Here is a 26742-nt window from a genome sequence, read left to right as displayed (position 1 = left end):
GGCGGGCAGCTGGGGTGATTTCATCTTTTCCTTCTTGGTGTCTTAAAAGCTGGCAGTAAAGGAGCACATTCCCCCCCCCCCCCCTTCCAATCCCTCCCCTCCTGCCAGAGAGGCACCGCAAAGGGGGGAAGGCCAAAGAACACATTTTTCTGCAGCTGCATGGTCGTTGTTTTGCACTCACAAGCAAAACAGGAATGTTTAGCAAAGTAGAGCCATCTGGCTAAGACGCTTCCAGGCCTGTTCGGCACAGGAGACAAAGGACTGTATGAAAGCAAAACATCACAGAGATAATCGGGAGTGGAGAAAAAGACACTGAGCAAGGCCACTCCTCGGTCGCAACAGCTTGGCTTTGGAAGGGGATGTTCTTGGGTGTAGTGCACTGTTACAGCAGCCACCTAAGGATGAAAAAATGTTGGGAAAAGCTTAGACAAGAAACAGTCAAGGGACTATTGCAGAAACAAGACACCTCCACAGTGCTTTGAATGGTGCTCACAGAGGGGCTTCCCATCCACAGGAGGGAAGAAAAGGTACCATGGTGCCCAAATAAATGCGTTAGTGCCCATACAGTCTTCAAATCATAAAAACACAGTTGGAGGGAGAGAGTTCAGCAGCACATGAGTCAGGATTATGTGCAGAAAACAAAGATGAGAGACTGCTTGGGCAAGAGACTACAGGTGAAAAGTTGTGTGGCATATTTGGAGACAGCTTGTAGAAAGCATACTTCTGGCAGAAAAGAAAATAAGAATAGGTAGGGAAGGGAATTGAGGACTCAAGTGAAGGGAAAGCAGAGGGATTTGGGGGAAGAAAAAAAACCCCACCCACAGGCCTAGCCAAAAAAATAAAGCAGCAGACTTGGAGCAAGAGCATAGCAAGAGATACACAGAAAAAGCCTCTGTTTATTACCTCTCAGTGTACTCTGCACAGACCTGAAATAACCATGATGGTGAAAATAGCAGCGTGGGTCACACCTCTGCTCTGCCTTGCAATGATAATCCTCACCTCGGGCAGCTGAGGCGCGGGTAAAGCAGCTGCCTGAAACGGAGCAAACCAAAGGAACACCAGAATAGGGATCAATCCTGCAAGTGAGGACTTGTTAGCGTGTTCTGACAGAAAATTTCCAGCTTGCAGCCATATCTCAGCGATGGAACTAGTGTAATTGAGGCAAGCCATAAATTACACAGCTAATGAGAGCGGCAAGGGGGTAAAGAATAAGAGGCTGAGGCAAAGCGAAGGCAGGCACCGGAGGAATCGCAAACAGTGGGAGGAGGACGAAGCAAGAAGCCGGAGCAAAGATGCCAGGGCTGCAACGCTCCACAACTGGAACGCACGGTTCTGACAGGGATGAGGAAGCCGTGGTGCCGCCCCTGCCCGGCGGGGTCTGAGGTGAGGGCCGGCGGGCGGCGGCGGCAGCTCTCGCCCCCTCAGCGCCCTCAGGGGGCGGAGGCGGGAAACGCCTCAGCGAGGCGGTGGTGAGCGCACGCGCGCGCGCGCAACCCCGCTAACGGCCGCCGAGGAGGGCGCACGCGCCCCGCCCCGCCGTTGTGTTTGCGGCGCGGGAGGGGCCGGCGGGGCGGGGCGGGGCGGGGCGGGGCGGGACAGGACGGCGCCGCGCATGCGCCCGCTCCTTCCCCCCCGCCCCCCCCGCGCGACGTGGAGGCGGAGGGGAAAGGGAGGAGGGCCGGCGTTCGAAAAATGCCCGCGGCCTCCTATTGGCCGGCGGCGCCGCCGCGGCCCGCCCCCCCCCCTCCCGCCGCGCACCGCAGCCACACCCCCCCGCTGTCCCGCCCCCGCCCCTTTGCCCCGGCCCCCCCTCCCCCCCCCCGCCGGTTCCCCCGCCGCCGCCGCCGCCATTAGAGGGGCCGCTTTGTGTCCGCTGGGCCTGCTGGTGAGTCCCCCCCCCCCGCCCGCTCGCCCCCGGCGCCGCGGCGGGGGTTGACGAGGGGGGGGCGGGCCCGGTAGGCCGTGGGGTGAGGCGCCGGGGCGGCCTGGTGAAGCGGCCTGGTGAAGCTGCCGGAGGGGCCCGGGAGCTCCCCTCAGCGCCGCGCCCCCTTCCTGACAGGCCTCGGGGGGGGGTGTCTCGTGACGAGTCGCGACACTCTGCGCGGACAGGGGGGGCTGTCGCGGTGGGCAGGGCGGCCTGCTTTTCACCACCAATCCCACCCCCCCTTCTCCGGTCATACCCGGGGAGGCCCGCGGTGCGCCGGGCTCGCCCCCGTCCAGGCCCAAGGAGGCGGCCCCGGCCGGGCCGGGGAGTTGCGGGTGCCGCGGCCGGGCCTTGGCCAGGTGCGGGTCCCCGACCCCTCGTCGTCTCTTGACAAAGGAGGTGCGGGCGTCAAAACCGCTTCTCCCGTCCCGCTGACACCTGGTAAACACCGGCGGGTGTGCCGTGGGTAGCGGGGCGGGGGGGGAAGGTCAGCGGCGGAAGGGGCTGATAGGGGTGCGACACAATAAAAATTTCTATTTATAAACTTCGGAAGTGTCTTAGCTCCCGCGGTAGGCTTCCCGCGTTTTGGTTGCTTGGTTGTGGGTTGTTTTTTTTTTTTTCCCTCCACAAACTCACTTCACCAGAGGCCAGAGAGGTGCCGCCACTCGAGGAAAACCGCTGTTGGAGATTTCAGTGTGGCTCTGCTTCCAAAAAGAAGCTCTTAATCCCTCTCAGTGCTGCTAGAGATGGATACAGGCCTAAGTGCAAGACTACTAGGAGCTTCTGAGTTCCTCCCTGAGACTCTGTGGTGGTCACAGCCTGGTTAAAGAATGTTAGTTATCCTCCTCTCCTTATTGCATGTGCTTCTCCATAGAGAAGGCTGTTAAATTCCAGACTGGAATGGGACCATTCCAGAGGGGCTTCCATTCTGGGTTCAGAGCAGCAGTTCTGTTCTGGGTTTGTTATCCTTATTGCCACTCTGGACTGTGTTTTTTTGGTTAAAACCTTGCAAAGACTTAAGGACAGAAGGACCAGCATGCCAAAACCTCAGCTGATGTAAACTGGTGTAGCTCTTCCCAGGCCAGAGGGGCTTCACCAGCTTATGGTGTCCCAGGACAGCTCCAGACCTGTTCTGGGAGGCTGTTCAGAGCAAATCCTTCCCACCTGTGTTCTATTTTCACAGTCAATAGTATCTGCAAATCACAGGGTGCTGCTCAGCCTGTGCTGCTGGAGAAGAAAAGTTAGATAATGTAGGGTTGTGGGTGTGTTTACTCCTTTTAAAGTGTAGCAGAGACTGACAGTTTGCTCGTATCTGTGGTATTTCACAGGTTACTCTTTTCAGGAGTCTTACTTGGCCACTGGATTATTTGTGGGTTAACAAGCATGTCACTTCTTAGTTCTTATCAGGCCTTTTGAGTAATAGTTGCACTCTGATTTCCAAGCATGTGACTTTTTGTTTGTTTGTTTTTACCATAAATAGTATTTTTAGCATCATCTTCAAGAAACAGTTGGCCAACATTCTTTGGCAAGCAGCTATCTTATTGAGGCGGGAAAGGTTCAGAAGTACTCATATTTATAAACAACGTCACACAGTTAAGCTCCTCCACGAGGACAGTGCGCGTAGGGGGAATGAGAGGAGAGGAAGGTATCGCTGGTGAGTTTAGTTAAAGAGTGGAGATGTTTTGACGGACTGGGCATGAGAGCACTTACTTTCCTCAAGAGGGACTTAAAGAGATTGGTGGATAGAGTGGAAAGTCCTTGGAAAGGAGGAATGCATAGGGGAAAAAAAAACTCTACATAACTTCTCTTGGGGGAAAGAACTTGGTGTATAGGCCTTGAAAACGTCTACTGGCTTTTGCAGCTTTTCTCCCCTTTGCCTGCCTGTGCCTCCTAATTAATTAGCTCCTCAATGCATCGTGCACTTTCCTCAGGTAGTAGCTGCTTGAATTATTTTTGTTTTCAGAGTATCTTTTTCTTTTGTGTTTTCCCTTTCAACAGAAACTGATGTGTGAATCTCTTGTCAGTGTTTCGTTACAAGTGACCCAGGGTTCTCTGAGGATTTTCATTTCCATGGGGGGGAATAAAAGAAGTTTTACATTGATGGACTCTAATGTGAGGTGTGAGTAGATTTTGTATAGACTGCAAGGAAATCATAGTTTTTATCATGTATAGTTTTGTACTGTAGAAGAATAAGTGATGGCTGAATAAGTAATAGTTTGGGAGGAGGGTTTATATAGTGGTTTTAAATTTAATCCAAGCAAGGAGGATATGGCCTATGAAAGGTTCGTACCCTGATATGTAATGTTAGCAGCCTGAATTTTCATTCAAGCGTCAGTGGTTTGTCAAAATCAATCATGTTGGATCCTGGAATTAAGGTATTTCATCCAAGGCTATGAAACTTTCAGCAGTGGATTTTCATATTGGAGTAGTTGTAAGTTTGTGACCTAAGCCTGTTCTAAACTTAAAGCTGAACCCTGTGCACTCTAATACGGGCTGTTTCATTCCTTAGCTGCTTGTGTCAGTGGCAGTTCATGGAGAATCTGGATCAAGGACCATAATAGCCAAAAATTTTTTCAAAAACTGTTGTCCCACAGAGGTTGTCACTGTCACAATCCTGAGCATCAGTGTGGAGAGGGATTATTTTTAGACAGCTATGCAAGCAGAAATTCTGATTCGTATTAATCCCTTAGCTGAAGTTTTTGTGAGTTTCTAGGTATGATGGTGGCATAGTTTAAGTTGCACACTACCTGGCTTTGGCTGTGTGTTTGGGGATGTGAAGAAAAACTCCTAGGTATAGGAAAAGAAGATAATCCAGGCCACAGAAATGGTCTGCTGTTACTGTCTTCTGTATAGGTCAGAGATTGATCGAGAAAGAATCTGAAAACTGTAGTGTTTTTTATAGTGACCTGACATTCTTGGTGGTGAAGAATAGTGGAGGTGAGGTATGGGTTGTTACTTGTATTTTAATAAACATCTGTTGAGATTGAGCTGACTTTGAGTTCCGGTATTATACTGTAGCAGAGATGAGGCGCTGAGCTCAGTCCCAGGTGGGGAGGCAGAGCATCAATCTCACTGTAGTAATGTGCCCTTTTTTTTTTTTTTTGCAGTGAAAGCAGCATCTGTGTGTGCAGAAGGGCAGTATTTAATCTTTGCTTTGCTCTGTAAAAGTCAGCAGGATAGGCAAGGTGTAAGTCAGGTTGCATTTGCAGCATTTGGAGTCAGAGGTCCAAATTCAGTGCTACCCTGAAATGAAAATGTATCTTTAGACTTAGAAAAAACTCGCCTTTGGGGCTCCGTGTGTAGGAATGCATGTGCTTGGAAACTAGAAGCGTGAGAGATTTTTGCTGTGTTCCCCTGAACCCTAACGTACTTGGGATTTGTTGTTCCCCTCCTTAATGCTGTATAGGGAAGGAGTGGATGGAAATAGAAACTGTAACAGTAGTCAAGCCAAAGAATTTCTTGCCTGGCAAGTGGTGAGCTATTGGATCTTTGTATTGGACGACTATTCTTCTTTAATTGAAACAAGATGGCTTATAATGCTTGTAGCAGCATGGGGCTCAGATAGCCTGTAACAGATCTCTGGGAGACTCAACCGCAAGAGAGTTGCAAATACAACCCTTGTAGCTTAATCAGGAGGCACACGATTGAAAAGTCCACTTAACTAGGACACCTCCCAGGAAATCAATGCGGTGTGGTGGCTGTAAGGATCAGGACAAAGTTAGCACAAAGTTTGTTGAGTGGCCGTAAAAGTGATGGGAATGGCAGCTGGGAAGTAATGCTCAGCCAGATGTGAAACGGGAGTGAGTTTCCAAGCAGGTTGCCAAATAAGGATTAGAAGTGGGGACTAACTTGTATTCAGTAAGATATTTTATTCCTCTGCACGTTTTTAGGCTGTTTGAAATTACTTACTACTACTGGTCTGATTTAATCAAGACAACAGGCAGCTTGGTGAACTGCAAAAACAAAAGGGAGATCGGTAAACACTAGAACACCTTTGTGAAGCAGGCTGTGACAGGCGACCAGCTGAGAACTTTTAATGGATACATTTTGTGAAACACAAATTTGTATCAAACGTGTTGCAGGATGATATATTCTGTGACAATATAGATATTGAGAGGTTTGGTAAAGGATCTTCTACCTGAGCTGGATTTTTAGGGAAGAGCTTTGAGGGTTCCAGGGGGCCAGAAGTCTTGAAAAAGTCGGCCAACTTGCAATTTAGAAGGTAATATTTTGGCATGTTTGGTTTGGATTTCCATTTTTGCTTTGCAAAAATATTAACGTTTCCTGTGCTTTTTTCTGCAGCTTCTGAGACATTTAAATGCTCTTCTGCTCAATTCAGCTTTAGAAAGTAGTAGATTATTGCACGATAATCAATAGCCTGTTCTTGAAATCCAGTTACTTTGCTTTTTAAGCCTTTCTGATAATAAAACAGTCATTCTTGCTTGTGTTGCTTGTAAGGTTGGCAGTTTTGCATCCCTTGACACCCTGGCTTCAAATCTGCAAGAACATAAAACTTTTCTCTAGCCCTTTTTGACCTGATTTCTAGACCCACACCATGTACCGTATACCAAGTCATGCCTAAGAACACATCAATCACCAGTGTACGTGTCATATAACAGTAAGTGGACACCCTTAAAGGCACAGGATTGGATATGCTTTCTCATTTTTCCATTGCATATTTGTTTTCAGTCAGGTCGGCCTGTGCACCCTACCCCAAGTCCTTGTGACTTGGTATTTCTGCCAGCCTGACAGTTGGCTTGCCATGTTTGAGACCTGGTTTTATCCTGAAATATTTTCCCTTGAATGAGATTGAAGTCTGAGATAAGCTGGAAAATCTTATGGCCAGCAGAAATTCAAGGAGTCAGCCGGACTATGCCTCAGATTACCTTTTTTTTTTTTTTTTACATGTTCTTGTTTCTGTTACATTGGTGGGGGGACTCCACTCTTCTGAAATATTATCCAAAATGTGTGTGTCTCACCTGAAGCCTCCCTTTATTTCTTTTTTTTCCCCCTAACGATATGCTGATAGCTCAGGAGGAAATTGGTATATTTTTTCATAATAGTTCATGTAAAGCTACCTGTACCCTTGACTGGATCTTCCATCAGTGGCCACTCCCTGAGCTGGGAGACTAGACACTATCAACCATTCCTGCTCGTCTAGAAATCCAGAAAGTTGGGGCATTTTGTTGCTGATCAGCTCCTTGCTGGATTACCAGCTTTGAAATGACTAGTTCATGATAATTGAGGAGCCTGCAGTTCAAATGACCCATAGGAAAATGACTGTGAGTAGCTATGTGAGGAGTTACTATCTGTACTTTCAAGCAACTTTTTGAAAAGGTTGGTATCCTGATGTTTCTTTTGTGGCTGATGGGATCATTTTTTTCTGCCAGTCGATCAGGTTTAAGTGTATGTGACAGTTACCCAACAACCACCTTGAAAACCTGCATCCTCAGACGATGACCTCTTCCCACTTTCTAAGCACAATATTTGTTTGTTTGACATTTGTGTAAATGCAAAATACAGTCATTACTTTCCAGTTGTTTGTTATTAAGAGTGATGCTTGCAATCATAGCTGTGGTACTCATTTAAAGATGTCTTAGTAGCTCATCCATGAAATAGGGTGTCCAGCTAACAGTTGTTTTGCGTGACTTGATTTTTCCATTAAATAAATCTACCATTTTCTGTGGAGGGGGGAATGAGAGTTTTTCTGCACTGCTGTTGCAAAACCTTTTAGTCTTTTGGTTTATCTTTTGAGAAACAAAATTCAGCCCTGTTTGTAGTTGATGTTTCACACCCAGTCCAGAAAACTACTTTTGATCCCTCTGTGGGAAGAAATAGGCTAAGTAAGAGCAGTGCTTGGGCTGTGATGCTTTCACAAGGTGGTGACTTTGCCCCTTGCTAATATCAAATATTGGTGCTTTGAAGTCAATAGGAGATTATCCTCCTGCCCCTTTGATTCCCATGGCCTTTTGAGCAGGAGATGATCTATGCATGGGAATACGGAGGGAATCAACAAGCTCCTGCTTGGGTCACTCTGAATTTCCACTGGATGATGGCTTATTTGTGTGTGTTGTAGGCACTGAAGTTATGAATTGTGCTGTGTTAAGGTTCACACTTGAGAGTAAGAAGACTTGAGTAGTTTATACTGTGATCTAAACAAAGGGTTTTTTTAGAACTTGGGGAATTTTAAGTCAAAGTTGGGAGTACTGTGTTTTCATGCATGTGACATGCAGGTCACATAGTTTAAAAATAAATAAAAACCAGGACCAGCTCAGCCACAGTGCGTGCTTCGATGTGTGTATTAGTAATCCCACGGAAAGCATTTTTTTGTAGCCCCCAGCCAATTTCCCTGAGGATGGATCTGTAATTGGTTATTTTAGGACTCGCTTCAAAATGCTGGCATTTTTTTTTAGAGGGCTTCAGGCTATGCTTGCTAGAAAAAACATTTGATACTGAGCTGAAGCCTGGTGGAATTTTTAATTTTTCCTCTTACTTTCCACACTTTGGGGAGGAAGGTCCCATAAAATAGGGGGGAAAAAAAAAAAAGTGCTGGGCTGCAGTTCTTACGTTCTAATTGGCTATTAGTATTTTTTCCCATCCTGCAATTTCATAAGAAAGCTTCATTCATCTCATTTATTTTGGTTTTGGCATGTAGTGTGATTTGATTTTTTTCTGTTTTGTCTCAGAAGAAAACATCTGGCACTGTTACACTTGTTTGCTTTTACTGGTGCTGAGACAGGACTAGTTCACTGTCATTTTTCAGAATGACTGTTCAGTGTCATCAAAGGAGAAGTCGTAGATGTTGCAGAAGCGGATTGACTGCCTTTAGCTGTCAGAAGCACTGTGTTTTGAAGACGGCTGGCTAGATGAATGTCTTTTAGAGCATCTCCCATGGAAATGCTGCCTAGTGATGTGTCTAGTTCTCCTGAAATGAAAGTCTCTTGATTGGTTGTGCCATAGGTGTGTGCAGCTGACGTGACACTGCACCCACCTGCAGCAGCAGTGGAATTAGTTTATTAATTTACCGGTTTGTTATTTGGGGAGGAGATCTTGTAGGTACAGTGATGTAGCCTCTTGCATCACCAGTCCTTGTGAACCATTATATCTTAATGCACATTCCCCTCAGCTCTTCTTTCACTGCCGCTGGTTTCTGAATGGAAACTACTTACACAGCTTGGAGGTTTAACAAAAGTACTCCGTGCAGATGAGCTGGGTTTTGGTTTGCCTGGGAAAATAACTGAGGTAGAGAGAATCCCTCCGATCAGCTAGGAGTCCCCACTGCTAAGTAATAAGAGAACTGTATTTTTGGGCAAGAATACGGAGTAATTGAGATGGTATTGATGTAGTACGGAGCATCCACCCCTGCAATGGAGAATGCAGTGCAAAGTGCTGAAACTGTGGTGAAAGTAATCTTGAAAACAGTGCCAAGAGTGATGTTAGGTCTCTGGTCAAGAGGAAAACACTGAGGCTGGGGAAATACCTATTAAAAGTGAAAATTTATGGTAAGTGCCTGCCTTCTCATCTGAGCAAAAGAAAACATCCAGAATAGATAGAAATCGGGAGCATTTGGCTATTTCTCTGTAAGGAAGGGAAGAGGGCAGTCTGGAGCTTGATCTTTGGATGGAATGGAGGAGAATGGGTCCAGCCATGGTTTGCTAGAGGCGAGGCTTTGCTTTTGAGGTTTTTAAAGGGGGTGCTGAGAAGAGGAAGTGAATGAGCAAGTAAGCCCTCTGTTTTGCGACAGAAATAGTGGAGCACCTCTCCTTGGGAGAGGCTGATGCAGGCAGATGGGCAACAAGTAAGAAAGGCTGTAGAAGTGTAATGGTAGTCACGGGTGAGACTTGATGAGGGTTAAACTAAGCTTAACCCATTCGGTACCCATGACGGTGCATGTGTTTGGAGGAGAGTTTTGTAAAGCTTCAATTTTTTTGTAGATGGTATGGAGATTGCTGTTTTGATGGTTATTTTCTTCTTCAAGGAGTCCTTCAGTTCTATAAATTGCATGGGATTTAGTTTGGAGGGGGGGCATGGTTCGGGTCCCCAGCGTATGTATTTTCTGCCTAACGGATTTAATGGTTTAATTCCTTAGGCTGATAGAAGCTGGATCAATGTGTCATCTCCTGCTTTTACCCAAAGTCAATGGCTGACTGCTTACCTCAATGCCTTACTTTAGGCACAGTGCAATGTCTGCTTTTCGTTAATGCTTTCTGTTAATTTAAAGAGCCTTTTTATTCTTTCAGATATGTTTTAATGGAGCAGGCTGCAGGTCTGGCTTACACCTTTACCATTTCTGCTACTTCCATAGCACTCAAGTTTGCTTACATGTTTTAGCATCTCTGTTAAATGCAAGTGTTGACTGTCAGTTGTGTTAGTCATAAGCTGTAAGTCATTTATCCTTCTTTTCTTTTTAATCTTTAGTTTGTTAGATACATGGACATAGATGTTTTTGTTTTGTTAATTTTCACACCACATCTTTTCTGTACTTCAGGTTGACTCCTCACTGCACTGTGAAAACCATTAGGAAAAAGTCCTTGGGGTTAAAACCTGGGGCTCCACAGTGTTACCTGCACTTGGGGCTAGAAATTAATTTAAATGGCGACTGATCTGTCTGAAGCTGAACCCGTGCATCATAAGGCGCTTCCACTCTTAACGGGAGCTCAGCTGATCCACACGGACAAGTTAAGTGAGGTAGGGGCTGGCCCATTCTCCAAGCTTGCCCTTGGATCAGTCCTTGACTTCCAGTCCTGCTGAAGGTTACTTGGTACTCTTTCTCCCCTGCTTGTAGGAAACTCGATTGGGAAACTATTAAACCCTGTAGGCACTCTCCTTCCCCTTCCCTGCTTTCCCTGAGGTGTTGTATTTGTCAAAATCCTCAAATGCTCATCTCATTTAATTTGGAATTGAAAATAAATTATTTCTTTTATAAGTGTAAAATGTGAAACTATCCTCTCCTAGTATGCTTCAAAGAAGCTGGTTTGAGGGTTACTGTCTTTCAAAATTCTGAAAAATCCAAATGTAACCAGAATATTTCTACATATGCTGCTTTGATTTACTTTAATCCCATTTTAAAAACTTTCTGGTTCTTTCCAGTATCTGTACTGATTTTTGTATACTTTTTATAGAAAGTTGAAGACGACACAATGCCGATCCGTCGCTCAGTGAATTCTTCTTCCCGGGAAACTCCTCCCAAAAGCAAACCTGCTGAAGGTGAAGAGGTCAAAGCGGGTACGGTAATAGTTCTGTAGTGGATTGTTAATGTATACCCAAACATAGGCTTGTGTTCTGAAACTCCTGAAAAAAACTTTCTGCCATGATTAAAATATTACTAATGCTTAGCTTCTTTTCACAGGCTTTTCCTGGATTATTGGGAAGTTGTCTTTTGCAGCCACTCTTTTCACTCTGAACCCATTTGTTTTGTCCTTCATACCCTGTGGCAAAGCCCTGACACTCCAGACAGGAAAATATAACTAAATATAGACCCTTTTAAGCTTGCTATTCTTTGGAATAAAGGTAGAAATTGTGAAGTTTCAGTAGTGTCAGGAAGATGGCTTGAGATCGAAAGGTGGAGTTAATGAGTGGAAAAATAAAGTATTTATTTTTTTTTCTTTCTTTTCCTGAACAAAAGGGTTTTACCACAATGTGTCATAAAATCTAGTCCAATATTAATGTGTCTGGTTTTAGCAGCTTCACCTCAGTTTCTCAGAATGTGTCATTTCAGTATTACGTTTGGTTAGTTTCACTGACTTATCCTCTTTGGTGTCACAAATAAATAAATTACATATGAAACTAACTATTAATACACTGCATATTTTAAATGCATCATGCCTCCGTGGGAAAACTATGCACAGGAATGTAGCAGGAGTGATTAAGCTCCTTCTCAGAGATGGAGAACATGTCTACTGCATGGAGCAGTCATGGTAGACAGTTCTTTACCCAAAAAGTGGGTAATGGCAGTTTATATGCATGTTATCTAGCAGGCAGCCCAGTCTCTAAGCTGTTCTCAGCTAAATATACTGGAGTTAATTTGCTTGGTAAGTTGATTTCTGACTGGATTTGATCCTGCTGATAGTCAAGTGCTTCTGCCAATGCATGTGCAGTCTAAAGCTTTGCAAAGTCTGGAAAAATGCGATTGAACGGTTAAAATCCTTCAGGTACTGCAGCATGTGGTGCAGAAACAGCGGTGTTTGAAAACAAGTTGGTCATAAACAAACTTATTTGTATGTACCTATCTAAATATCTTGTAGAGATGTATGTTTTTGCACCTCTCTGAGTTAAAAACACATTAACCTCAACCTTGCAGAAAATCTTAGTGTTTCATGGTACTGATTTCCTGCTCCCTTCCCCACCCAGGCTGCTCTGAGGGATGATTGCAACAGTAACTTCTGGAATTAAGAGAAGACTGGGGGAACTAGTTCATTGTGAAAATGCTACATGATGTTGTTTGAAGTTATTCTGGCATTTGATGGCTGATTGCACCTAGTGAAACTCTTTTCAGAAGTTTTGTTCTCTTCTTAAGTTACATTGAAATCATCTCTTTAAATTAGAGAGAAGAAATTGCCTGGTGGGAAATAATTTTGGGGGGGTGTTCTTCAACCCCACCCCCCCCCCCCCCGCTCCCTGAAGAATAGAGGCTAGTTTTAGGCAGTAACTTCATGCGTTTTCACATCTTTTAGATGCAGAAGTCACCTCTGAGGAATCTGCCTCTGTTGGAGAAGAACAAGAGAATGAAACCCTGCCTGCTGCATCTGGTGAAGCAGAACAGCCAAAGGAATCTGAGAATGAAGGGAAGGCGGAAACAAAGTCCTCAGAAGAAACCAAAAAGGAGTAAGGCTTGCTTAGTGCTGAATTTGGGGATTTGGGTAGGATTCTGAAGAAAGTCAGGTTCTAGAGATAGAAAAGGTGGTGGGAGAGATGGGGAAAATAGGATGCGTCCCTTAAAAAGGTGCTCATATTTCTCAGGAAGAAGCTACCAATCAAGTGTAGCTGCTGTTCTAGAACATGTGTGAGACTGAATATCAAGATAGGGTCTCTTTTTTCGAATAGAAACATCAAAATGTTCTTTAAATTATTTTCAGTGTCAGATGTTCTGGGCTTTTTTTTGTTGTTGCTCTGCTTGTTGGCTTGTTTCACAGTGTCTCTTGTCTTACTATCGCTTTGTATTTTTCCTAAGCGAGAAGGATCAGTCTAAGGAAAAGGAGAAGAAGGTGAAAAAGACCATTCCTGCGTGGGCTACTCTTTCTGCTAGCCAGCTAGCTAGAGCACAGAAGCAGACTCAGATGGCTGCCACCTCACGTCCCAAAATGGATGCTATTTTAACTGAGGCCATCAGGGTAAGCAGGAGACAAATGTCTCTTTTGTTCATCCGTTGCAAAGCAGAATAATTTGTGCGCCTAAAATCCACAATTTCAGCTTGCTGATGGTACAGATGATAGTGCTGTCTGTTAGCGGGAAACTTACTGTGTAAGACATGTATGCTTCTGCCTGGAAGCCCATGGAGCTGAAATGTGAGTCCATGATGATGATGAAGCCCCTGTAGCTTATTTCTTTGTTTAGAATTTGTTTCCCTCCCTAGTTACATTATTAGAAACAGCTAGTATGACATAACCTTGTTGATTGCTGTCATCATTTAATTTGGTGTGCCTTCTAGCCATATTTAACTTGATTTACCTTGATTAATCCATCTCTTTGATACATGCTTTTTTCAGCATTAACTTATTCTAATCCAGGACAGATGGAGATACTGTAAACTAGTGTTCCAAAGTGGTGTTGGTCTTGGTTTACTGTATCCCTCCTGGTTGTAAGAAGATACCTGTGCTGCTCTCCCCTCGAGGCTTGGTTCATGCATGTTGCCTTCACAGGAGGCCTGGACTCCACCAGCCTTAACTGCAAGATGGCCTTTCCAGCTGCTATGTCTTCAAAATATGAACTTCAGCTTAGGTTTTTTTACTGGTTTACTAATGCCAATCCTCCAACTACTTAAACAAAAGAAAAAAAATTGGCAACTTGTTCTGACTTAATGATTACTCCATCTGACATTAGTAAAATGACTTACCAGTTGTGCAGGATTGGTTTGCCAAAAAGTGGCTGTATTTTGTAGTAGCATGTAGTGTTTATGCCATTACTTGTAAGTGCTTCAGAATACAGAAGCGGTTGATATGCACTTGCTGTACTGCTTTGTGTTGTCTGCCCTTCAGCCACTCTGAAGGGGAAAGTTAAGTATTTTGTTAATCATATTTTATACTCTTGAGTCACTGTGGGGAAAAAGCCAGCCCTGGCATCCCGTGCTGATGTGCTGGCTTATATGCAGCAGTTCCATCTCTGTTCTTCCAGACCCACAGCAAGATAATTGCAGTGCAGGTGGTTTCTACTAACTTTTTGCTTCTGTTTCAGGCGTGCTTTCAAAAGAGTGGTGCATCGGTCGTTGCAATACGTAAATACATTATCCACAAATACCCTTCCCTGGAGCTTGAGAGGAGAGGCTATCTTCTAAAGCAAGCATTGAAAAGGGAGCTGGAGAGGGGAATCATTAGACAGGTAAGAGTTGCTTTGTGGAGTAGCACTGGAGGTGGTATTACTCAATTACATAGGAGTTTCTTAAACTCTGTTAGCAGGTCTCTGGGGTGGTCGTGTTCTCCCTCGTGGAGGTTAATCAACCTCTGTCCCCACTTTGTTAGATGCTGGCAGAATTTTGTTATTGTTCTGTGAATCAGATACTTTGCACGGTTGTCTTTTGTGCAACTTATGACCGTTTCTTGGTGTTGTGTCATATAGCATTGCAGCAGCATGTGTTTTCAAACTGAGTCTAGCAACATCACTTCTGCAGCAGCTTGGGGTTTTTTTACCACTGTAATTTATGCCTGTGATATCTGTTAGGGTCTCCTGGTCAGGACAGCAGAGTATGTCATTAATGTCTGGCTGTGGTTTCTGATCCATGTCAGTAGGTTCAAATCAGACCTCTGCCATAACAGCCCATCGCCAGGGTGACAGTGCATTCAAAATCTGCATAATGATGTTGATTAGTCTCTTTCAGGTTGTTATTTTTCTGAGTTACTTTGTTAAAGACTGAAATGGACTTTCTTTCGAACTAGGTGAAAGGAAAGGGAGCTTCTGGGAGCTTTGTAGTGGTGTCTAATGCAGGAAAAACTGTTCCAAAAGCCAGAGACAGAAAGGTAAGATGGATCATTTTAAACAATACTTTAAAAAATCTTGCCCTGAAACACATGTATATAATGAAATGCAGCCTAACCCCAACCCAAACAGTATTCTTCTCCTTGCTGTACTTTTCCTCCCCAAGTACAATAATTAAAACACCCATTCCACTAAAATCAGAATCGGAAAGTTAGTATGCGAAATTAAAACCAAGTAGAATAATAAAAATCTTAGTTTTAAAATGTTTACATTAAACCCCTAGGCTTTGGTTCAGAGGCAGAAAGCTGAATAACCATGAAGCTCCTCTTCTGTCTTTACCTGGTAGAGAGAGATGCCTCTCAGGTATTGTAAGAGAGCTTTATGCTACTGCTGTTTCTATCTGTTGCATGGATAAATGGAAGACTTCAGTCTTCAGGACTGTCAGATGAACATTTTTCCATCAGCTGTGAGGGCAGAGAGAGGAAGACGAAAATGTTCTAAGGCTTCTGGAAGAAAGCTGCTAATGTTAGGTGTATATTGTTCTGAGGTAGTAAAATGTGATGTGGGTTTTTTTGAGCCTAGTCCTCACAATTAGTCATGGTTCCAGCACCGCTGTTCTCCGCTCCCTGCTGTGCTGGATGTACGAAACACATTTCTAACACTGTAGTTACGAAAGGCTTAGCTGGAATTGCCAATGCCCTTGCGGCTTAGACGGGTGAACCTAGAGAGTATTGTAACATCTTGGTGCTTATCTCTTGGCTACTGGGGAGACCAAAAGCCCTAAAACTGAGGGAACCAGTGACACACTTGGTACTAGGGCACTGAAGGAAACTAACTGCAGCATAACTTCTTTTTAAATAGAGTTCACTGGCTCCACGAGAAGTTTGAGCAAGGCACCTGATAACTGCTAACACATCACTTTTCTTGTCTGTAGCGTATCGGTGTCTGTGTTCCTAGTTACTTTCTCTGTGTTGCAGCAAAACAAATAGCTTTGCTTTTGTTTTCTGTGAATTCAGCTAGCAGTCTAGCAGCTGTCTGGGTGAGTGGCACCCTCACTTGCTTGACTGTTTGCAAAGCTGCTGTTCAGCATCAAAATCATTAAACTTCAGCACATTTCCCCACTGTCTTTTCTGTATAAAGAACAGACCATTTTTTTCTTGATCATCCCCTCCTCATAGTAACAAAGGGATGGAGGAAAATTCAGAAGGGAGCATTGGCTTCGATCAAGATTTCATACTGTCATCTGAAAAAAAAAATGCACTCCTGTTTAGCTGTTCATTTTTGGGAGATTTGAACAGGTCTTGCCTTTGCTGGTTTTTAAGTTTCATGTCAGCATGTATCATGTTCACCTGTCTCATTGAAGGGTAGCAGAGGAAAGTGTCTATAGAAAGAGGAAGGAAAGTATTAAAAACACAGATGTTGTTACATGCTCAGCAATTTATATTTGTAAAACTTTCCTAAGACTCCTATGAAAATTCCAGCCAAATTTGCTCAATTTTGCTTAAGCTGCTAAACTTTTTAAATTGTTAATTTAATGAGCTGCCTTACAGAACTTGGTTTGCCAGACCTGTGCCCACTGTCAGGAGCACTTCTCCCACTTGTGCATTGCTGGTTCAGAAAACCCAGAGTTTTAGGCCCCACTGATGCGTAAAAGTATGTGTATTTCAGAAAAGCACTTCCACTTCGACTGCAGAGCAACAAGTCAAGCTGGAAGATATCCTGCCGCTGGCTTTCACCCGCCTTTGTGAACCGAAGGAAGCTTCTTACAGCCTGATCAAGAAATATGTGTCTCAGTATTACCCCAAACTCAAAGTAGATATAAGGTAGGTGCAGGAGTACACTTTCACAATCCAAGCTGCAGAGGAGCAGTGAAATGTAGCCTTTCTCTGGCTTTGCCTCACTTCACTGTCATTCAGTCCAGTATTTCAGCAGGCAGCAGACAGGTGGTGCTCTGCGTTGTAGAACCTGCAGGAAAGCTTGAGGAAAAGCTGTGCCTTTTTCTGCTTCACTCCACACCCCATCTTTGTTCCTGACACCAACATCAGCATTGCTCTACACACCTCCGCCCTTAACCAAAACCAGATCCCTTTAGCTGTGTGGATGTGAAGGCCTCTCCTTGGGATCTTGTCCTACTTGGTTCTGTAATCTTTAAGTTGGCCCATATGGAGCGGGTCAAGGCTTGGGGAGGAAGCAAATCTAGGAAAACCCTGTGCATCACCTCTTACAGGGGCTTGTCCTCAGTCCCTTGTTTGTCTGTGAGCCGACTGACTCATTGCCCTCCAGGTCTAAATGTGCTTTTCAAGATGAGTAAATCCTTCTGAGTGAAGCTTGTCCGTTTCTGGATACACGGTGACACCAAGACAGTGTTGCAGTTGAATTTCCGCTAATGTACATTGTTCTTCTCATGTAATCAGCACTTGCTGACAGATCTCCATTTAAAATGTCTGTATGTAGGCAGATACCACTTGTAAGTACTGCTCTGCTCGCACTCTGTATAAAGCGTTGTTTCTCTGTTTGTTTTTTAAGCCGTCAGTGTGTGTCAGTAAAGCTTTATCCTCCTGTATTTCAGACCCCAGCTGTTGAAGAATGCCCTGCAGAGAGCTGTAGAGAAGGGCCAGTTAGAGCAGATCACAGGGAAGGGAGCGTCTGGGACATTCCAGGTCAGAGCCAGAGTTCATCTTGTTTTGTTGACTGTACTGACCACAAGCCTTGGATATAAGTTAATGTGCCCGTTCCCCCCACCCCCCCCAGTTTTATTGGGTACACCTTTCTTTAGCACCCTGTCATATTCGGGAGTTGTCAAACTATGAAGCAGTAGGACTCTTATTCTCCTCTTGGTCTACGTTTCTGGAGCAGATCCCCCTGCCTTCCTTGCTTAGCATGCTCCACACACTGCTTCAGCTCTGACTCACTAGCACAGTAGGGGAGATGGTGGGGTAAGCTTTCCTTTCCATCACTAATTGTAAGTGCAGTAGGTACCCCAGATGCCTGCAATGTCTTTTTCTCATGTCTGTGCCGTAGAAGTCTCTTGGGTACATTTGGTCTGTGGGATGGAGGAAGATCTGATTTATTTCCTTCCCCGAGTGATAGGCCCTTAGATTGCCACATCCTTGCAGTGTATTTGGGGGCTAGGACAATGTGTTACCGATAAAAAGCCCTCCAGGCCAGTTGACTGAATAGGCCTGTCCTTCCAATTAAAGCTGGGAGAGCAGCGTTCCCTGTGCAGTGTTTTAATATAAAACGTATCTGTGCTAATGCAGGAGCGCCGACCCACCTGGTGCAGAGGAGCTTGTCCTGACCTGGTTTGGGAGAATTTTGTCTTGATGCTTTTCTCTTCCTCCTTGGAAAATAGCTGAAGAAATCAGGGGAGAAGCCCCTGCTGGGTGGGACTCTGATGGAAGATGCCATCCTGTCTGCTATTGCGGCCATGAACGAACCGAAGACCTGCTCCACCACAGCGCTGAAGAAGTATATCCTGGAAAACCACCCAGGGACCAACTCCAACTTCCAGGGTAAAGTACTGATCAGTGTAATGCTTCTCTTTTACATGCTGAAAGAGAGTCCTGCAGCTGCAGATGTGTCTGTGCAGCACCTTTAAACTATTCCGTTGAGCTTGCTGGGGAACTGACAGCTGCTCAGCTCTTTGTGCTGCAATGATGCTCAGTGTTTTTAATTCCCATTAGTTCCTTTCAAGCCCGACAAAGGCTGGTTTCTGAGACATAATGCATGTTTCTCTTGTCTATAGCACATTCCCAGGAAGGGGGAATAGTATTCAAGTACTTTATTGTTCTTAAATCACCAAGTTGATTTAATCTGTTTCTCTCTATTTTGAAAGGCTACAGCTTGGCATAAATGCAGTTGCTAGTTGCTTTTTATTTAGAGAAGTTGCATAGTCTAACTTTAAAAAAAAATTCACAAGCACCCCTCTTACAGATTTGTTTGAGGTCCTTCTTTGGCTCTGATTTTTAAAAGGTCAAGCAAGTGAGGAGAGAAATCCTGCTGTATTTGGGAAGGGATTTGGCATGTCTTTGTTCCCAGGAATGACACTAATGTCTGTTTTGACTTTTGCATTAGCAGAAGCAATACTAACAGAGACTTTAAAGCAGATCTTCTAATGGTTTATTTGCATTATTTGGTCTGAGCCCTGATGCAGTTGTTTAACCAAGGCTGGAGGTTATTTGAAGCAGGATGAGCTTGCAGCAGTCTGTACTAGAGTCAGACATAAAAGTAGATCAGTTTCGTACTGTGGTGTCACAGTGCTGGTGCCATTCCTCAGGACATGGGGCCGGAGAGGAGATTGCTTATCCTGCGCTCTTCACCTGGAGCTGAAGCACGGCATCAGCACGGCTGTTTGATGCAGAACTTACCGACTTAGAGAGGAGCACAGGTTCCCTTGCGGCAGTGTCGGCTAAAGAAGTTGCCTAAGGCCTTCTGCCAATTAAAGACTGATGCCAAGTGTGACTTCTTAATCTTGGGGCAGGCAAAAGAGTTTCCAGGCTTACTAAGCCCTTGCATGATTTATTTTCAGGACCATTGGAAATTTCCCTGGTCCTTAGAGGCCTGTGTTTAGCCAGCCTCCAGTGCTTGTCAGTCTTGCAAGTCGGGTAAGGAAATTTCAGCTTGCAATCTGTTGTTTTCTTTCTCCTTCCGTTACATAAAAGGAATTTTGATGATCTCTGCTCTGTTTTAAGAGCAACCGGAGGAAGATCTGGTGAGATGTAAAAGCAGGCGGGTAATGCACTGCAGAGCCAGTGCTCTGCACTCCTCCCCATTTTATACCTCATACTTTGTAAGTGGACTTGACTGGAGCCAAATCCTTTATGTGCTGCTGTTGACCTTTGGTACCCAGAGTAAAAACAGCCTTATGTTTTATGTGTTGCTCCCATTTATAAAAGTGTGGGGTTTTTAAAGACTTCTTGAACTGTGATGATCCTAATGTTGCAACACAAGTATTTCAATGGATACAATCAACTCAATTAGCTATGCAGTCTCCTCCAGTGCTGTACAAAATAAAACATTTCAGCAGAGGTTGCCTGTAAGCTGGTGAAGATGTGGCACTGTCCCAGATGATTGTCTTGCTGTGAAATGTAATTTCTTGATAAAAGCTCATTTCCGGAGTGTTGAATAAATGGTTGGAGTGAATATCTCTGCATTAATTGTACAGAACAGATTCAGATGACGGTTCAGCCAGCACGTTTCTTTGTATTTTTCTCTTTCCATTTCTCAAGTGAACCTCTTTGGAATGTGCTTGAGGGCAGACCTTGCTTTTCCCTTGGTTTGGGGGGAGCTAAATGGTGCTTCTAATTCAAGCTGAAAATGGTTTCGAACTGACTAAACAACTTCAGCCCTTTGCCAGAGACAAAGATCCCCTGTACTTGCACAGTTTCGGTTACAATTCTTACACAGTGCACAATGGAACAGAAGACTGGAATAAAAAGTGCATTTGTCGTATTTCTAGACCAAATATTTTCCCTTTAAAAAAAAACCCAAACAAAATCACAGAATGGGGAAAGATGCACTACATATGAAATTTAGAACATGAGGAGGGCACAAACAGGGTAAAGACTTGATTTTTTAAAACACTTTGGAGAATAGGCTGAAAAAAAGCTGAGACTTGGGTTAAATTTGGACAGAAGTAGTTACGTGGTGCTGTTCAATGCATTTATAAAGGAGGATCCCTTGATTGTGACATCAAAACCATGCACTGTTCTTGACTTCTTCCTTTGGAGAATTTAAAGCCACACTTGCTAAGTGTGCAGGAACAAACACTTGTATCTTGCTTGAATCTTCCTGGAGATTAACTGTGAGAAGATTTCCCTTTAAATTAAAGACATACTAAAGCTTCTAAACACAGTGGTCTAGCTGGGTCCCACCTGCAGCAGCTGCTTTTTGCTGAGTGCAGAAAGAAGCATGTGATGATGTCTTCACGACTCTTGGGTCTCCAGTGCTGTTTTGTTCCTCTGCAGGTGTCCTGGGCAAAGGAGACTTCATCCTGACTCCCCGTCTCTGATTTCAGAGGGCACTGCAGAGAGCAGTAAGGTTAGACAAGTGGATAAAGATAGTAACGCAACCTTTCTCTGATATTTTTTCCCCTCTTTTTTCTCCCCCCCCACAGTGCATCTACTGAAGAGAACCCTGCAGAAATGTGAGAAGAATGGCTGGATGGAGCAAATTTCTGGAAAGGGCTTCAGTGGAACCTTTCAGCTTTGCTTCCCTTATTATCCTAGGTAAAGAGCTTGGCTGTAAAATGATGTTCAAGATAAGTGTCACATAGGTCAGCCAGAGAGCAGTGCTGAAGTTCATAGGCTGACCTCCTATTTACAGGGAAGTTTGTGGAGGGTTTAATAACTGATGAACTGCAATGTTGTCACCCATACTCTAGATAATGACATTACTTGGATGTCTGACTGACTGGACATAAAGCTGACTTCATTAGCAAGGGAAACTTTTAAGGGCAATAAAAATATTGGGCTCAATATTCTCAGGTGTAGTCACGATGCACTTTTTTTGTTTTTTTTTTCTTCAGAATGGGGGCTATTTAAGTGTTCCCATGCTAAAACAAATTCGCATGAGCAGGTAGTGTGGTGGTGTTCTTAATGCAAGGATACTCATAATGAGTAGGACTCAATTGTTTGCCTTTCTTAATGCCGATGTGGAGGAGAGGTGGGAGGAGGAAAGATGACCTAGATTAGCTACTGCGAGACTAAACCAGCCTTTCTTCTGCTGTGAGTGTACATTGTATTGCGCTGGGCCATGCGGATCCCAGGGATGGTGACTTAGTGTCCCACAAAGAGCCAAATGGCAGCATAGTCATTAAAGTCTCTGCTCCCCACCTTCTTTTATTGCATACATACAAAGTCCTCAGCAGCTTCAGCCTGTGTTCAGAGTCACTGAAGTCTGATCTTGTCCCTTTGTTGTCTGCCTTCCTGTGTTGCACAGAAGGAGCAATGGGGAAGAGAACCAGAGAAAAGGCAGCTTAGGGCTGGGATGTTCCTGGTGACTTACAAGCCGTCACACTTCTGCCATTGCAGAGACTAAATAACGTTGGTTTCAGATAGCAGCAAACACAGAAGTCTTGAGAGTGTTTCTGGATTAGGCTCAAAGCTGTAACCTTATAGGAGGGTGGGCAGCAGTGCCTGCTGAGAGCCAGGGTTACCCAAGGCTTGCCGACCCTGGAGTTGTATTCTTAGAAGTAAGTCACGCTCTGACAAGAGCCCTCTTGTAGCCCAGATGTGCTCTACCCAGAGAAGCAGCAGGATGAGGACTCTGAGGAATCTGATGAGGAAGAAGAGGAGGAATCTGAGGAGGAAGAAGAATCTGAAGAGGAAGAGTCTGAGGAGGAAGAGCCACCACCAAAGAAGAGGTATGGCAGCATGAGAGATAAATGGGCTCCTTCAGATGAAATAAAGTGACTGTCACAGCTGTAGAGCGCATAGGTTTCTCTCTTGATGTGGTTGTTGATCCACAAGGCTGTTGCTCAGAGATGTTGGAAGAAGAACTTTCTAATTATGCCTTGCTCCAGAGATAAGGATCTCCCCCATTCCATAATTTGAAGCTTACCTCTTTTTTTCCTCCAGATGAGAAGAGAGCCTGTATTTATTCTTTGTATTGCCTTTAGTCTCCTAAAGTCGCCTTTTGTGCTTTACGAAAGTGTGATGTTTCATGTGGGACTTTTTGTATTTATTGTTTCCTTAAGAAAACTTTTCCCTACAGTATTATTTGCAGTTCTACAGCCAGATATGAAATCTGCCTTACTCAGAATGTGGGTTTAAGATAAGTGTTGTTCGTTAAGTAATAAAATTCCATTTAGAGAGGAGAGATAGTGCTTAAGTCTCTTAATTGTTCCGATAATTGACTTTGATTCATTGTCATTATTTGTGTGTTTATATGCCTAACAAAGGAGTTCAAAACCTCCCTGGCATAGCACTGTGGGGATTGAGAAGTGCTTAGCGTGGCAAGATCCACCAGAGGAGTTCTTGCTCTTTGGGATTTAGCTAATGAAATATACTGCTGCATAAAGAAACATCCGTGGTAAAGAACAAGGATGCCAAGATCTGTTTCGTTTATGCAAATTGATGACAGCAGCTCTGCTCTGGGTAGCATTTGTGCCTCCACTGAGATCTTGTGCTGTCTCTCTTTCTGACAGGATGCAGAAGAGACCGCCTCCAAAATCACGGAGCAGGGCCCCTGCGATGAAGCGAAGAGAGTCCAAACCCAAGCCAAGAAAAACCCCCGCAGCCCGCCGGGGGAAAGCAAAGCCCCCTCCCAAGGTTAAAACCCCTGCTAAGAAAGCCAAACCAGCAGCCCCAGCCATCAAGAAACCCTCTGGTGGCAGCTCTTCCAAGAAACCAGCAGCCAGCGGGAGGAAGGAAGTGAAACCTTCTGCCAAGGGCAAATCCACCATGAGGAAATCTCTCCGGGCAAAAAAGTAAAATTTTTCCACTGTCAGGGAATCCCATGGTCAAATCCACAATCTTGTTTTATAAGTCAACGTGCATTTGTATTTTAGTTCTGATGCTTAAACACTTCTTTAATTTTTATTATTTTTTTTTCTTGAATGATGGGGAAAAAGCTGAAAACTAAATCAAACCAACCCGAGCATTTGTTAGATCTCAATGCTGTGCCTCATGCCTGCCCCTCCCCCTGGAACAAGTCATCTTTAGTTTCTGCAATAATTTTAGGACTTTTCTAGGACATATATAATCTGTACATTTTACGGTGTTCCTCTTGGGTTTGGGGGGGAGGGTTGGCTTTTAAAAATTCTTCAAAGAAGATCTTTATATCTTTAGACAGCAGGAACAGGATGATTGGGGGTATGTGATTCTTAATGAGAAGGTACAACGGCAGAAGAGTCCTTCCTAGATCCCCTGCATGATGAGGTCCGTAACGCTTCTGTGAAGAAGCAGTGTATATACAACACTTGCACTGAGTCCTGGAGGTGCTTCTTTCTGTTCGGCCGTTAGAGCGACAGGCTGGGGAGGCGGCGCATTCGGCTCCTTCAGACCAACAAGGTTTGTTTGACGGTGAGTCAGATCTTCAGTAAACGGAGGTTGCAGCGTCTACTGATCGTCTGATGCCAGAGGGCCTCCAGAAGGGGTAGTTCTCGGTTAGGCGGGTGATTTGAATTAGTGTTTCCATGCCACATCTGTTACCTTAAAACCAAAATATATAAAAGTCTTCTTGAATCCAACTTTCAAATGTTTTTAAGAGATGAAGAGCCTGAGTTTTGTCACCTCTTGTTTACCCTTTTTTAAAGAAAAGTTGGAGAGCTATACAATTGCTAATGTAGAGATGTTGATAAGTGAAGAACATGCAGTTTGCTAAAATAAAATGAAACTAGATTCCAGGCTTGCTTTGTGTGTCCTTTCTCTTCCTCGCCACAGCTTTCTTCTCCTGGAAATGTAGAGAGGAGGGAATTACAGTCACCGTGGATTGCTGCAGAGGCAAATCTTTGTTAAAAGTACATTGCCAGCGTGAAAGACTGGGGCTGTTTTAGCCTGAGCCCCTGCCAAGCTCTGTAGTTGGACCGACGTGTGACCTTTTTCTTCCCTGGTTTCTCTGGAGACAAAGGTGAGCAAGAAGAAAGCTGTTTGAACCTCTTGCTGCTTCTTTTCTCTCTCTGCCCCCAGTCAGTGGGGACAAAAAAGACCAACTGAAGTCTTTCCCCCTCTTGACCTGCTCACCAGAGCAGCATCTACATTCAAAACACTCCCCCATGTCCCCGGCTCTCCCTTGGACACGGCAACGCCACTGATTTAAATGTGACCTGACGCTCTTTTTGCTTAACGTGCTCTTGGAAAGAGCTTTGCACATACCGTGCTGAGAGGAGTGGCAGTACCTCTAGAAATAAAATGCAGAAAAGGAGAAAATAACCTTATTGAATTTATTCATTTCAGTTGGCATCCCAGTGTGCTACCTCTAACAACTGGGAGTTTAAAAAATTCTTGTAGAAATGCCCTAAATTGTTCCCAGCCCTGCAACAAGGGTGCAAACAGCAGATTAATAAAAATCACAGCTGATGCAGAACTGGGAGAGTGAAAGCACTGATCAAAGAGTAATTTGCAGGGATGTAAAGCAATTAGAAACATTAGTTAATGGCCCTTTCCTAGGGCTACTTGTACCAAAACAGTGGGTTTTGTCAGCGTTTTCCTCCAGGCAGGTGCTACAGTGAGCCAGATTTGGGAAACACCTCTCATTGATAAGGTGCTTATGGGGACAAGGAGTTCTTGCCCATCCTCACCCAGCTGCGGGGGGGGGGCATTTTGCGACCTCCCTCTTCCCAATAACATTCCTACACCAACAACCCTGTGGATATTTGTTAAAATGCTGGTCTGGATAATACCAATTTTTTTGCACATGATAATGGCTTCATTTTGCTGCAAGGCACCTCGAATTATGCTAAAAACAGCCATTAGCTCCCTTGGTCATCACCAAACTCCTTTGGGTTGTGGTTTTAATTGCTAATTAAGTGATTTCTGCATACTGAGCCAAAAAAAAAAAAAAAAAAGCTGTGGCTCTGATTGTATTGAATCCAAAGGAGTGATCCTTGCCTCCCAGGAGTAGCAACTGGGATTGAACGGGAAAATCTTCATCCCACAGTGGCGTTGCTGGCGGAGCAAGCGGCAGCTCCGCTGCACGTTTGGGAAGGTTTGTGCCAGCTCCGCCGCTCACTCTTCTCCAGTCTCCACTTCCTGACCAGACTGGGCTCTGTTATGTTGTTTCTTCAGCCCCATCTGTCCTGTCTTTTTTTTTTTTTTCTTTTTTTCCGCTGTTTCTACGCTATTGACTCTTCCGGTGGGCTCTGCCGGGGCACCTTGCGGCATTTCAAAGCAGCTGGTGCTGGTGGTGACCCAAGGTTTAAATGCTGCTGTTACGACCCTTTTCTTCACACCCTTGGGAGCACCGGGGCGCGAGATGGGGATTTTCGCATGTATCCCTGAGGGATTAGACCCCATCTCCTCCCCAAACTGTTGTTTTCCCTTTCCAGGAGCCAAGTGCATCCCTGGGGCTGGGGGCAGCTTTCACTTCGGCCCCGTGGATTTGGCCGACCGGCCAGCTTTGGGGACCTGAGGCTCTGGGTTTGCATGGCCACTTTGCAGTGAGGTCGGGGCTATCCCTCTTTATTTTTTTCTGGCGAAAGCAGATAGAGGTGGGCAAAACTCCCTGGGGAATTCAGAAATCGGAGTGAAAAGGGTCTGAGCATCGGGGCAGGGGGTGGTGAGCGAGAGACCACGTGTGCGCATCGGGGTTAGAAATCGCTTCTCCACTGGGCACGCTGTAGGAGAGGAGAGAAAAAAAAGAAAAAGGAGAGAGAAAAAAATCAGTTGCAGCCGCGTTTTCCAAAAAGCCGGAGCATTTCTGCTCACTGGCGCTTCCAAGAAACGGAGAAAACCAGGGAGGTAAATTGCAGTGATTCATCGCGGGCAGATCAGAGGCAGGAAATGAGAGTTTGCTGCCTGCCCTGTGCCCGGCGTGGGCTCGGGCTCGCCTGGGCCTGGCTGACGGCGAGGGCCTGACGCCCACGGGTCGAGCATCCCTGCACCGCAGCGGGAGCTGCCGGAGGAGCCACCCCAGGGAAGGAAAACAACGGACGAAGGCCAAGAGCCGGAGCAGGGGGGAATTTTTTTGCCTGCGTTTCTCCGGAGCCATCCAAGCGAGCTGTCCGTGAGCCGGGGACTGGGGGGGGCCCA

At 45.0% G+C, this 26742-nt stretch overlaps 1 protein-coding gene across 7 annotated transcripts; it reads left to right on the top strand.

Annotated features, from left to right (window-relative positions):
- The first annotated feature begins 1798 nt into the window (after nucleotides 1-1798).
- HP1BP3 (heterochromatin protein 1 binding protein 3) lies at nucleotides 1799-24398 on the top strand. Of its 7 annotated transcripts, none has more exons than XM_052793522.1 (14): nucleotides 1867-1885; nucleotides 3923-4043; nucleotides 10413-10612; nucleotides 11047-11149; nucleotides 12598-12748; nucleotides 13095-13254; nucleotides 14315-14458; nucleotides 15013-15093; nucleotides 16721-16875; nucleotides 17622-17712; nucleotides 18405-18564; nucleotides 21168-21279; nucleotides 22278-22415; nucleotides 23199-24398. In XM_052793522.1, exons 3-14 carry the CDS (start codon nucleotides 10517-10519, stop codon nucleotides 23482-23484), a joined length of 1677 nt encoding a protein of 558 aa, XP_052649482.1. In that variant the 5' UTR covers nucleotides 1867-1885; nucleotides 3923-4043; nucleotides 10413-10516; the 3' UTR covers nucleotides 23485-24398. The 7 variants fall into 7 exon arrangements, with proteins under 7 accessions (XP_052649479.1, XP_052649483.1, XP_052649482.1 ...); XM_052793524.1 differs by lacking the exon at nucleotides 1867-1885 and having other exon boundaries at nucleotides 23199-23322; nucleotides 23842-24398; XM_052793519.1 differs by lacking the exon at nucleotides 3923-4043 and having other exon boundaries at nucleotides 1799-1885.
- Nucleotides 24399-26742: the final 2344 nt, after the last annotated feature.

The sequence above is a fragment of the Harpia harpyja genome, chromosome 7, assembly GCF_026419915.1.
Source record: "Harpia harpyja isolate bHarHar1 chromosome 7, bHarHar1 primary haplotype, whole genome shotgun sequence".
NCBI lineage: Eukaryota > Metazoa > Chordata > Aves > Accipitriformes > Accipitridae > Harpia > Harpia harpyja.
The sequence above is the reverse complement of the archived record's forward strand: the minus strand, read 5'-3'. Positions and strand labels throughout refer to the sequence as shown.

Coding starts and splice junctions, on each gene's coding strand:
- HP1BP3 (XM_052793519.1), top strand. CDS start 10,517: ATGGCGACTGATCTGTCTGAAGCTGAACCCGTGCATCATAAGGCGCTT. Junction 14,459..15,012: donor AGAGGGGAATCATTAGACAG/GTAAGAGTTGCT, acceptor CTTTCGAACTAG/GTGAAAGGAAAGGGAGCTTC. Junction 18,565..21,167: donor GACCAACTCCAACTTCCAGG/GTAAAGTACTGA, acceptor CCCCCCCCACAG/TGCATCTACTGAAGAGAACC.